We start from the raw sequence: 13,731 nt of genomic DNA, 5'->3' as shown, positions 1-13,731 counted from the left end.
TAGATACGACTGAAAGTGATATGTTGGTAATATACCTAAGCACTCGATACCTGACTGACTGTTATAAAGAACAAGTGTAACTAACTGCAATGAAAGGAACACTAATCAGAAAAACATAGTTTCTTGGAAATTTTAAGTATTTTATCAGATACTAAATACTTTCTGATAAAATACTAAATAAGTATTTTATCAGAAAGATCGAGGATGCCAGAGAGTAAGGCTATACACAGCTGCAAGATTATCAAAATATATCTCTGAGGAGGCTTTTATGTTTCTTGATACCAAAATGTGTACTTCTTCAAGATGATGTACATCAGCAAATTCAATTACAAACTACCATTCCTTTTTATAAGTGGCTTTCCTCTTCTTAGCACTAAGATTCTACCTTGCTTCTCTAATTGTAATTTTGGAAATGATTTTACAAGGTAAACATTAAAACTAATATGGGGTGGAGTATTTTATCTATTATTTTTTACTGTCCAAAGGGTAAAAAGACATGAGAACAAATGAAAGTCTGTTGTCACCTATTATATTGTGTATATATATATATATATTTATATTACATTGTATATATATTATATTGTCATTATGTTGCCCATCATAATGTGGGTGATCAGCTGATTTCCCTAATCTCCAACTAGTTTTCTTATTCCTGAATAGACAAAGTAAGCTTGTCTTACTTTTTCTAATGAAGAAAAAAACAGTTAAAAATGCAAATTCTTCAGACTGCCTTTTAATGAATCCAACTTTCCAATGTTAAAAATCACGGAACCGAAAGATATTTTCAAGCAGCCTTATAACCCAGCTATATATTAGATATAAGGAAATTGAATCCAATTTGAAATGAATTTTAAAACATAGCACACAAACATCACAACTCCCCAGAGCACAATACAAAATAGTCCTCTAAGGAATATAAACATTTAGTATATAAGAATGTGACTATGTAAGAAAAAAGTCTCTCCAGTGAGTTAAAATTTACTTGCTAAAGATTATTTATTGCACAATATATCAGTTTGTCCTAAGAATAAAGCAGATACTATTATTTTCAACTTCTAAATTCAGTACCCAGTCAAGTACATTTTCTCAAACTAAAGTTCTATAGCATTACAGTATGAGTAAACTTCTTGTTACTGAGTTAGGATAGGGAAAACTTCATAACTTACAAAACAAATTCTTTAGACTTCATGAAAACATTTCACAGATCCTACAAGGCACACATCATATTTCCTATCTTAGTAAGTACATTTAAGTACTTCATATTTGGAAAAGACAAAGCTGTACAGAATACAAAAAGTGTACATTTCATCCATTAAACAAATTTACAACTTTTATGATTAGTTATAATAGTAGAACCTACGTAACATTCACATCTAAAGAATTATCACCCAGTTTAATGGAGTGGGCAAAAAACTGTGCTCATTTATTTAATAAGACTAATAAAAACACTTTCTATTTCACAGTAGACCAGTTAGTATCCTGGAGCTCATATTGGAAAGTAAAAAGGTTTGGGCAACATCGAGTCTCACTGGGCTTACTGTTAAATAATTCCTTGAAAGATGAAGGATTCTGGGGGATAAGATCATAGGCTATGCCTGGAAAGATCCAAAAACATGCAGAGCAACTTTGTTCATTTTCAGAAACATTCTTCAATTAGGCAATGAGTTAGACTCAGCAAGTCTAGTCCAAAAGGACAATTTAGAATCTTAGAGCTGGAAAAAAGATCTCAGAGATCATCTATCCCAAGGTTTTCAAAATATGTCCCATGGTATACTAAGACTTCATGGAGGAGAGTCAAGGTTCTATAAATCTGACTTGAATTAAAAACATTTTTTTGAAAAAAAATTAATTTAAAAAACAACTCCCATCATACAACTAAATTCCAATATCCTGGATATCACCAATGCATTTATACATGTTTTTATTGGTTGACTTTATAATATTTATTATGGTATATAAAGTTTACATAAGGAAATTTATATTAATAAAATATGACTTTCATATAGAGGGGTAGTGTGTGTGTGTGGGGGGAGGGGTATAGCACGTGTGTGCAGGGCTTCCGAGTAAGATTTTACCTGGGGGGGGGGAAAGAAAAGGTTCTACTGCTGAAATAAAATATGAGAACACCATAGATGAAATCTCAGTTTCTAAAGGAACCTACAAAGCAGCAGAAGGGACTTTTTTAAGGTCACACAAACCATCAAGAGCATTGTCAGGTTGATATGATAGAGCCCCTGGTACCCTGCCTGTATAAACATCCACACTGAGTGTTTAGCTATTTGGTACTGAGCTGTCCCCATCATAAATGTCAACCAATTAGTTATCAATATTTTTTGGGTAAAATCAAGCTACCTTTGGTCATTTTTTATAGAAATGAATTATTTAATTTGCATGCCTATTAAAATCCTAGTATCCAAAAATTCTGCCATCAATAAGCAGCAACTTAAATTGTATACTTTGGTATTTTGGAAAATAGTAATATCTGCAACCTACCAATAAAAAGTCAGAAAAGTTACATGGAATGTTAACATACCTTTTAAAGGAGACATCACGTTCTAGTTTTATTATATGCTAAAATGTTAATGCTTAACATAAAACAAAAGTTTTACCTTTTAAGCAAAATTTAAAAAAAATGAAGTATCACTGAAAATCATAATTTCATTATGACTATTCTCTCTGAGTATTTCAAAGGAAGTACAGTGAAACAGCAGAAAGCCAAATTATCTTCTAATTTTCAGAGGTGTTTATTGTACATATGTTTAAAAGGCTATAGCCTATTTTCTCTCTTAATAATATTAGAAATTTGAAGACTTGGAGACCTCAGAAAGAAGCCTTCAAGTTAAGAAAACAAAAGCACCATGAACCAATATTGAATGATTTATCATAATTTGAAAATGTAAAATCAGGATCTGTGATGAAGAAAAATTTTCTTCTGAAACTCCAAGATGCATGAGCATTATCAAAAGCTACTTAGAACAGTTTCCCAGCTGTGGGAAAGCTTTTCCAGAACAGCCAAGATTCCCCAGCAGAAATCCATTTACAAGGCAAAATCATGCCCAGCTTTATAGTCCTCACCCAAATTATACAGCATAAAAAAAAAAAAAACTTGAGTAAAAAACATGTAGTTCCAAAACACACTGCTAAAGTTATGAAATAATTGTGGATCATTTCAAGTAAAAATTATTAAAGGAGCAATAATTAACCACAAGGGGGCATACACACTCCTTAGATTCCAGCAGAAAGACTAATTTAAGTAGTAACATGCACTTTGATGTATTCTACATTTTCAGTCACTTCAAATTTTCTCTCAGATGGCTACAATTTTTTGACATTCAAGGTTTATTTTAAACCTAACTAAATAGATTCCAGAATACTCCTGCCCTGAAAAACAGTGTTTCAGAAGTCTCTGGAAGTATTGCTGTTCAGCAAAGAATTCAAGAGCAATTAGTTCTAATGTATATTAGAACAGATAAATAATAGAAAAATATGGTCTAAAACACTAGCAAATTTTAGTTTACTATAAATGGAAGACATGGAAAGTCTATCAAAAGAAATGGAACAAATTGTCAGAATAGCGAAAATAAGAGGGTAGGGAAAATTGATGTCTGTCTCTTCAACAATATCCCTGCATTCTTCTCCCATGACCAAAATGTTTGTAGCTCATAATAGCAACAGAAGACTTTCACTCCAAGGTCATGGCCTATGGGGCTGGCCTGCCTCATCGGCCATGTTAAGAATATAGTTAGCCATGTCATCTTCAGTGGGTGCATCTGACACCACCCAAGATTCATTTGCTCCAGTCATCTGTAGGCGACAAATAGGGCAATTCCTGTGTCGATCACTCCTATCAGAGAAGTCAAATAAAGAACAATTTGTTTTCTTTTTCTTCTTTTAAAAAAATAGGTGTGTTTGAAAAGTAATACATGTACATGGTTTAAAAAAAGTAAACAGCAATAAAAGTATACAGTATCTCTTTCCACCCCAATCTTTAATTCTTACCCCAGGGGCAACTACTGTTAATAGTTTCTTACATCTTCTTCTAGAAATAGACTAAGTATGATTAAACTTGTGTGTATATATATATATTACTGCTTTTTTTTTACTTGCCAATATATCTATAGGCCATTTGTAGCAGTACATGTTAGAGTTATTGGTTCTTTTTAAACATAACACTGTATGGATAGGCCATAATTCATTTAATTAGTCTCCTGCAGAGGACATTTAAGTTTTCCCCTATCTTTTGCAGCTACAAACAAGGGAATGGAAGCTTTCAAGGTTTAAAATAGAAGATGAACCTTACATGCAGAATAATTTTTCTGAGAGGGAAAGAACTTATATATGATCACTTGAACGAGATTATGTTTTCCGAAGGGATTTTTTTTTTGTCTCGACAAATATTATTTTGGAAATTTCAAAAAAATACCATATTTGATCCAGAAACATGTCATGCAGGGAAAATGTTTTTCTCTTCATTTCTCAGTGAAATCTGAGACTAAAGTAATTAAATTGTATCAATTACTCTTTGGCTTTTGTACAAAAATTTAGAAATCTGTTCCAAAAACTAAATGTGAAAGCTAGAGCTGGCATATATTATTCAGGTTCATTTCTGGTTCCTCAGAGATATTTTATTAAGATAATTATATGTTCTCTTCTGTGCACAAAAGTCACAATTTTAAGAGTCAACTTCTGCTTCTGGCCAGTAAGGACCAGATTTATCTTCCTACTTAATTAAAACACTGGAAATATACATGAAACAAGGCTTTCAACACTGGACATCATCGACAACACAGGACAATCATCCCTGAGGATGAGAAGCAAAGAAGGTGAGTCCTATAAATTGCCAGCTTATTGCCTTGAGAGATTTTAGGCTGCGGAGCAAGCAGGAGAAGCCCAGATGGGGCCTGGCAGACTCTCTGAGTTGAAGAGACACAGCTGAGACTCTCAGGAGGCTAAGGCAGCTAGAGTTCACAGGGCAGAGTACTGAAGTACTTAAGTGCAGAAGGCTGCACAAAGGGAGAATTCTGGAGTCTACTGAAGGTCCCCCTAGAGTATATTCGCATGTGAGGAAACTACTTGAGGCTCAGGAATCACCCAAAAGGATTTGAAGGAACAGTACCCAAAACTCACACAGGGTTTGGGATATTGCCTGCTCTCACCAAACAGAGTGGAAAGCCTCATAACTCCTGCAGCGATGAGCAGAGTACTCTGAAGGGTCCTGCCTCATTAGTGGGGCATAATTAGCTCTCAACTAAACACTGCTCTGGTCCTGCCTAACAAATCATAAAAGCAAGACCCAAAAGGTTCAAACTGTTTCCAAGTAACTATATTCCAGAACAAAGCTCAAGGATATTTATAGGAATACAAAAATATCTAGTACCCAAAAAGGTAAAATTCACAATGTCTGGCACCCAGTCAAGAACTACCAGGCATAAAAAGAAACAGAAAAATACAACGCCAAATGAAGAGGAAAAAAAATCAAAACCAATCCAGAGCAGACACAGATGTTAGAACTGGCAGGTAGGAAAATTAATGGTTATTATAACTGTATTCTATGTATTAAAAACTAGAGGAAAGACCAAACATATGAAGTAGAGACATGGAAGATGTTTTAAAAACTCAAATCAAACTTCTTGACATGAAAACTATAGTGTCTGAAGTAAAAAATAAATTGGATGGGATGAATAACAAGTTAGACATTGCAGAAAAAAAGACTGGTGAATTTGAAAAGACAGCAATTTTAACTATCCAAAATGAAATACAGAGAAAATGATTTCAAAAAGGAAAATAGCAACAATAAGCTGTGGGACAACTTCAAGTGGTCTAACATATGTGTAAGTTGAATCCCAGAAGAAGGGAGAGGACAGAAAAAAATATTTAAGAAAATAATGGCTGAAGGGGCGCCTGGGTGGCTCAGTTGGTTGAGCGACTGCCTTCGGCTCAGGTCATGATCCCAGGGTCCTGGGATCGAGCCCCGCATCGGGCTCCCTGCTCAGCGGGAAGCCTGCTTCTCCCTCTCCCACTCCCCCCGCTTGTGTTCCCTCTCTCTCTGTCTCTCTGTCTCTCTCTCTCTGTCAATTAAATAAATAAAATCTTTAAAAAAAAAAGAAAAAAGAAAATAATGGCTGAAAATTTTTCAAAATTGATGGTACAATAAACCTACAAATCCAAGGAGCTCAATGAACCCTACGCACAAGGAACATGAAGAAAACTACTGGAAGGCATATCATAATTAAACTGCTCAAAATCAATGATAAAGAAAAACCCCTTAAAAGCAGCCAGAGGAAAAAAGGCAACTTTACCAGGGGTGCCTGGGTGGCTCACTCGGTTAAGCCTCCGATTCTTGGTTTCAGCTCAGATCATGATCTCAGGGTCCTGGGACTGAGCCCTAAATTGGGCTCTGCGCTTAGCAGGGAGTCTGCTTGTCCCTCTCCCTCCCCCCTCAGCCCCATGATTTCTCTCTCTCAAACAAATAAAATCTTAAAAAGAAACAAAAAGGAGAACATTACCTACAGAGGAAAAAAGATAAACGTGATAGCATATTTCTCATGGGAAACAAGGCAAGAAAAATGAGGGTGGAGCAACATCATTAAAGCACTGAAAGAAAAACTAGTATCAGTCTAGAATTCTATATCCAGAAAAAATATCTTTGAAAAAGGATGTTTAGACATTCAAGAAAGTCCTATGGAATCTACAAAAAAGCTGTCAGAACTAGTAAATGGGTTTAGTAAAAGTTTGTAGAATACAAGATTGATACACAAAAGTCTAATGTATTTCTTTATACTAGCAACAAATGATCAGAAATTGAAATAAAAAGTATATTTAAAATAGTATAAAATTCAAAATAATTAGGGATAAATCTGTCAAAGATATGCAATACTGAAAACTACAAAAAATGATGAGAGAAATGCAAGAAGACCTAAATAAATGGAGATGTATACTGTGTTTGTGAACTGGAAGGCCCGATTATTGTTAAGAAGTCAACACTCTCCAAATCGATCTATTTAATTCATGCAATTCCAACCAAAATCCTTACAGCTTTTTTTGTGGAAATTGACAAACTGATTCTAAAACTCACTTTGAAATGCAAAAGAATTAGAATAGCCAAAAACAACTTTGACAAAGAACAAAGTTTGAGAACTTACACTCCCTGATTTTAAGACTCAGACTCAGACTCAGAAAGCTACATTAATCAAGGTAGTGTGGTATTGGTATGAAATAAACAGATCAATGGAACAGAAAAGAGTCCAGAAACAGACCTACGTGTATTTCAACAACTGATTTCCAATAAAGGTGAAGGGGCAATTTAGTGAAGAAAAGATAGTCTTTCCAACAAAATGTGCTGGAGCAACCGGGTAGCCATAGGCAAAAAAACGATTTTAATTGGTACCTCATGCTATATACAAAAAATTAACTCAAAATGGATCATAGACCTAAATGTAAAACCTAAAACTATCAAACTTCCCAAAGAATAGAAGAAAATCCTTGTGACCTTGGGTTAGACAGATTTCTTAGATAAATCACTATGCATAAATCACAAACTGATAAACTGGACCTCATCAAAATTAAAAACTTCTACTCTTTCATAGACATTCTTAAGAGAATGAAAAGACAAATCACAAAGTGGGAGAATATATCTGCCAGTCAAATATCTGATAAAGGACATGTATTCATAATGCAGAAAGAATTCTAAAACTTAATATGAAAACAACCCAATAAAGAAATGGGCAAAAGATGTGAATGGACACTTCACCAAAGAAGACATACAGATTTAGCATATAAGAAGATGCACAACACATCATCAGTCAGTAGGGAAATACAAACTATAAATACAATGAGATACCACTACACATCTATTAGAATGGCTAAAATTAAAAGGACTGTTAATTTTAGCCATTCTGACGGGTGTGAGGTGGGGAACGACAGATGTTGGCGGGGATGTGGAGAAAGGGGAACCCTCCTACACTGTTGGTGGGAATGCAAGCTGGTGCAACCCCTCTGGAAAACAGTATGGAGGTTCCTCAAACAGTTGAAATTAGAGCTACCGTTCGATCCAGCAATTGCACTACTGGGTATTTACTACAAAGATACAAATGTAGGGACCCGAAGGGGTATGTGTACCCCAATGTTTATAGCAGCAATGTCCACCATAGCCAAACTGTGGAAAGAGCCAAGATGCCCATCGACAGATGAATGGATAAAGAAGATGTGGTATATATACACAATGGAATATTATGCAGCCATCAAAAGGAATGAGATCTTGCCATTTGCAACGACGTGGATGGAACTGGAGGGTGTTATGCTGAGTGAAATAAGTCAATCAGAGAAAGACATGTATCACATGACCTCACTGATATGAGGAATTCTTAATCTCAGGAAAGAAACTGAGTGTTACTGGAGTGGTTGGGGGTGGGAGGGATGGGGTGGCTGGGTGATAGACATTGGGGAGGGTATGTGCTACGGTGAGCGCTGTGAATTGTGCAAGACTGTTGAATCACAGTTCTGTACTTCTGAAACAAATAACGCAACATATTTTAAGAAAAAAGAAAAAGAAGATAACAGGAGAGGAAGAAAAGGGGAGTATGTCAGAGGGGGAGACGAACCATGAGAGATGATGGACTCTGAAAAACAAACTGAGGGTTCTAGAGGGGAGGGGGGTAGGGGGATGGGTTAGCCTGGTGATGGGTATTGAGGAGGGCACGTTCTGCATGGAGCACTGGGGGTTATGAACAAACAATGAATCATGGAACACTGCACCAAAAACTAATGATGTAATATATGGTGATTAACATAACAATAAAAAAATAAAAAAAAAATTAAAAGGACTGACCATACTTACCAGAGAAGAGGTGGGTGGGGGAAGGGGTTAAGGGGATTAAGAGTAACTTATCTTGATGAGCACCGAGTAGTATATGAAACTGTTGAACTGCTATATTTTGCATCTGAAACTAATACTGATGCTAACTACACTGGAACTGGAATTAAAATTAAAAAAAAAAAAAAAAGACCAACACTACTAAGTATTGGCAAGATTGTGGAGCAATTAGAACTCTCACACACTGCTGGTGGGAGTGCAAAATGGTACAACCACTTTGGAAAACAGTTGGCAGTTTCTTAAAAAGTTAAACATATACCCACCATATGGTTTTGATATTCTACTTCTAGGTATTTAAGAAAAAAACAAAATATATGTCCATAAAAAGACCAGTCCACAAATGTATATAGCAGCTTCATTTGTAATAGCCAAAAATTGGAAACAACCCAATGTCCATAACAGGTGACTAGATAAATAAACTGTGGTATATCATACAATGAATACTACTCAGCAACAAAAAAGGGAACTACTGTGGGGCACCTGCGTGGCTTAGTTGGTTGAGCATCCAACTTTTGATTTCGGCTTGGGTCATGATCTCAGGGTCGTGGGATCAGGATTCTCTCCTTCTCCCTCTTCCTCTGCCTCTGCCCCTCCTCCCACTCATGCTCGCTCGCTCTCTCTAAAAATAAATAAATAAAATCTTTAAAAAAAGGGGAACTACTGATAACATGCTACAATATGGATAAATCTCAAAATAATTATACTGAATGAAAAAAAGAGCACATGCTGTATTTCATTTATAAAAATTCTAGAAAATCCAAATTATTTTATAGTGACTGAAAGATTAATCATTATCTGGGGACTGGAAGGGTTGGAAAGGAGACTTTACAGTGGGGCACAAAGTAGCTTTTGGTGTGATGAATTTGTTCATTATCCGGATTGTAATTTTTTTATGGGTATGTACAGGTGTCAAAACATATCAAATTGTACTTTAAATATATGTAGTTTATTGTATGTTAATTATAAATTCACCTAAATGCTTCATTCTTATTTTGTAAAATAATGAACTTGACTAGCTGATCTCTAAAGTTCCCTCCAGGTCCAATAATCAATATTCAAGGATTCATATTATTCCTTTTAGTCATATAGAGAAAAAATATAGAAATAAGGAGAAAAATGAAGAAGGGAAGCTTGTGATTCTAGACTCGTCAGGCACAAAAAAGTAAACTGCCAAAACTAAGACACATTGTCACATTTTATAAACTTTAAATATAAAAATATTTTTAACCAGAGGAGGAAGCATGTCATACAATTCAAAGTACTAAAGAACAAAATTTCTTATACTTTTAACTACAATATTTTTGTATTTTTTGGAGTTTATTCATATACACTTTCCCATTTGACCTTTGCCTGTCCCATGAGGGTAGCAGATAACTTACCATTTATCAATGCATTTCTGACAAAAGCTGTGAGCACAAGGCAGGATGAGGTCAGCTCGACCATCCATACAGATACAACACTCCTCCTCATCAGTCAGCTGCTTCACCCTGCAATGTGAAAACTGAGCTGGAACATAAATATTCTCTGTTGTCATTATGCTTTAATCTTTGTCTCCATTGCCTTAGAAAGCATTATCAAACATCTATATACCCTCAGTATAAAGCAAAACATGACTTGCATGCAAAATCAGACTAAATCTTAGGGATAACAAATATATTTAAGGAAGAAGTATGCAGAGGGACAAATTCCATAAAGAAAAACTGGACAGTAGATAAATACTGTGAAGATTAAAAAGAATATACAAACAAAAACTGGAAATAATCAGATCTTTCTGAAAATAATAGCTGATTTTAATCATATCACATTTATATAAATGAATTCAACTGTTAGAAGATTTACTTGCCATGCAGGATACAAAGCTCTCCAAAATACGGACCTTGCCCTTGGACCGTACCATGCTGATGCTGATAATGGGCATATAAATGAAAGCATAACTTAGTCTTAATAATCAGGTGCTACAGGAAATACAAAAGGTAGGAAGTTTGCTTCCTGTCCTTCTCTGTCCTTAAGGAGCTCTTTCATCTTGGGAAGAGATGTTGAATCTTCTACTCCAGCCTCAGTGTAGAGTGCCCCTGAGTGAATCAAGTGCCTTTGCATGTGGTATTTTCCTTTCCTGGAATATCCTTATGAGTCTGGTAAACCCTAACCTCGGTAACTCAGCTCAAAATATCTTCCCTCTGCCTCAATTAAAGGACTAAAATATTGCATTTTAATTGGCTGCTAATTGGTTGGTTTACCTACAAACTCTAAGTTCTTTGAATACAGGCTGTTTGTCTTAGATTCTCAATAAATGTTTCTTAAAGTGATTTTAATTTGCTTTTATCCTTCATGCTATTCTACAATTTTTAGGTTTTCTTCATTAAGCATGTATTACTTTCATAATTATGCAAAAACAAAATGTTTCAAAGTATAGCCACTAGACTATAAACTTCTTAAAGGCAGGAGGTATATCTCTGACATGTTTTTATTCCCTGCTGTGCTTATACTACTATATACAAGACAATGAAATACCACTTTAAAATTTGTCAATTTGAATATAAAAAAGAATATAAACAAATGTCAAATATGCAAGTAGTAAGTGCTAAGAAGGAACAAATGAGTATTTCAAATTTGTTGGAAAGATAAGGTTGAAAAGTGACATAACTTTGACAGACAGAGGACATTCTAGGTGAATAAATGAAGTTGTGGAGGTAGGAAAAAAAATACCTCTGGAGTGTGTGTGTAACAAGAAGGTCGCATGATGCTCCGGGGAGAAAACTGAGAGAAAAGGTTGCTTAAATATAGCAGTGATAATCTGATCCTTGAATGTCAAAATATGATGTTTTAAACTTATTCTGATAGGCTAACTAGAAGAGTTTGATCAAAAGAAAAGTGAACCCCCACTGAAATAATATTCTAGGAAGACTAATTGGGAGTGCAGTATGGGACATTCTAGAGGGAGGAAAACCAATCAAATCCTTACTTCAGCAATTCACCTGGGAGATAATCAGGGCCCGGTAAAGGGACATTACAAAAGACAAACTGTCAGGATGTGGTAATAGGTTAAACCTATGGGCAAAAGAAGGCAGCCACTGAATTGAACTGGGGAAACTGAATGAAAACCTAGATGGACACGCATCTCATTTTCTAGTTGTATTCAGTTCAACGTTTAAGCGTCTCTTAGGTGCTACATTCTGTGCCAGACCCAGATGAACTGGGGGTCTCTGCTTTTGAGCAGCTTACAGTTTATGTCTAAGGATTTGGACTTACGTGTCAGTAGCAGAGACTATAACTGAATCCATAAAGAGGGACATGTTCTGAAGGTTAGAGGGCTATGAAGAAGAGCACTGCTCTGGAAAGAAGTAAAAGAACAGGAAACACAGAAGGAGCCAGTGGAAACCGTACAATGTTCACTTGATTTTTTGCTACCTTACTAGCAGTACAGTAACCAGAAGAAGGAAGGAGAAAGGGTCTTGCTCTAGTCGTCCTTGTTAGACCACTTGTAGAATGGAGCAGTCAGTTCTATGCCCCCTCCCCTGAAAGATATACTGACAGATAAAGGATTTTCTAGGAAAGCCTCAGGGATATAAAAGAGACCCATGTAACAAAGGCCAAAGGAACTGGGGATGCTCATCCTGCAGAACAGAGGACCAGTGAGAATTTGATTAATGTTTTCAAATATTTGAAGGGCTGAAGAGAGAACAGATTTGTTTGGTGGGATCCAGAGGGCACTGCCACTGAAATAAGTAGAACTACAGAGGTAACTTAAAAATAATGATGGTGAACTCTTGCATATTATTACATGCCAGGCACTGTTATAAGCATTTTACATATATCGACTCACTTAACTCTCTCAAGAATCCTATGAAGCAGATACTATTGTTATCATCCTCTCTTAAAAAAATGAGGAAACAGAGGAAAAAGAGTTTAATAACTTGTCCAAAGTCACACAGTTAGCAGTCGAGCCAGAATTTGAACACAGGCAATTTGGTTCTAGAGTCTGTGCTATGTTGCCTTAAGAAAATCAGATTTTGGCTATTCTGAGGAATATAATGCAAAAGGGAAAATTTCACAGTGATTAGAGCCACCTGTGTATGAAAAGGCTTGTGTCTCTGAGGCAGTGAGTCCCACATACGTCAGGTGTTCAAGTACAAGCTGGAAATGTGGCAAGAGTCTTACCACTCAAAGTGTTATTGGTGGATTAGCAGCAGTGACACCATGTGGGAGCTTGATGGACTCTCAAGCTCCTCCTCAAAACCACTGAATACAAAGTTTAAGAAGCATTGTAGTCCACAGATCTTTACACATAAGAGAGTAATAATGCAGAGGTTAGGGGCATGGTTGTATTGCCAGCCTGCTCTGAATGTGACTCTCAGCTAGGCTAATTTCTAGCAATGTCATTTATTTGTCTAAACCTCGGTTTATATGAAATGGACCAGTAATTGTATCCCCATGGGGTTGTTGTGAGGACTTGAGTTTATACATGTAAAGCACTTATCAAAATGCCTAATACACTACAAATACTCAATAAATGTAAACCACTAATAAAAATATACATCAGATATAAGACTAATCCAAATAAATATCTCTTAAAATCCCCTTCAACTTGAAAAGTCTGTTTTTCTATGAACTAGAGTATCCAAACCAAAAAACGAAAAAACATACAAAGGCAAGAAGCAGCCCTAACCTACCAATCAGGCATTGAGTTTCCAGGGATAACACCCTTACCTCTTTCATTGAGATGACTGAAACAAGAAGAAAGTATTACTTTCATTTCATCTGCTACCACAGAGTTTAAACATCCTGGTAAATCCTATTGTCAGCTTTCAAGATACTTAAACAAGACAAAACAACAACAACGAAAAAACTACCACTCCGAA

At 35.7% G+C, this 13,731-nt stretch overlaps 1 protein-coding gene across 1 annotated transcript in view; it reads right to left on the bottom strand.

The window, feature by feature from the left end:
• Window positions 1-717: 717 nt before the first annotated feature.
• The window catches only part of RNF141 (ring finger protein 141), a 35,046-nt gene continuing 22,032 nt past the window's right edge, over window positions 718-13,731 (bottom strand). The window contains exons 5-6 of the mRNA XM_028116974.2: window positions 10,252-10,359; window positions 718-3,844 (exon numbers count right to left, since the gene is read on the bottom strand). Coding sequence (XP_027972775.1) covers window positions 3,694-3,844; window positions 10,252-10,359 — 259 coding nt within the window. The 3' untranslated portion in view covers window positions 718-3,693. The remainder of the gene's footprint in view (window positions 3,845-10,251; window positions 10,360-13,731) is intronic.

This window comes from Eumetopias jubatus, unplaced genomic scaffold, assembly GCF_037043125.1.
Source record: "Eumetopias jubatus isolate StellerSeaLion01/CBP00866 unplaced genomic scaffold, mEumJub1_p1.0 scaffold_13, whole genome shotgun sequence".
Taxonomy (NCBI): domain Eukaryota; kingdom Metazoa; phylum Chordata; class Mammalia; order Carnivora; family Otariidae; genus Eumetopias; species Eumetopias jubatus.
This window is presented reverse-complemented; position numbering and strand designations above follow the sequence as displayed.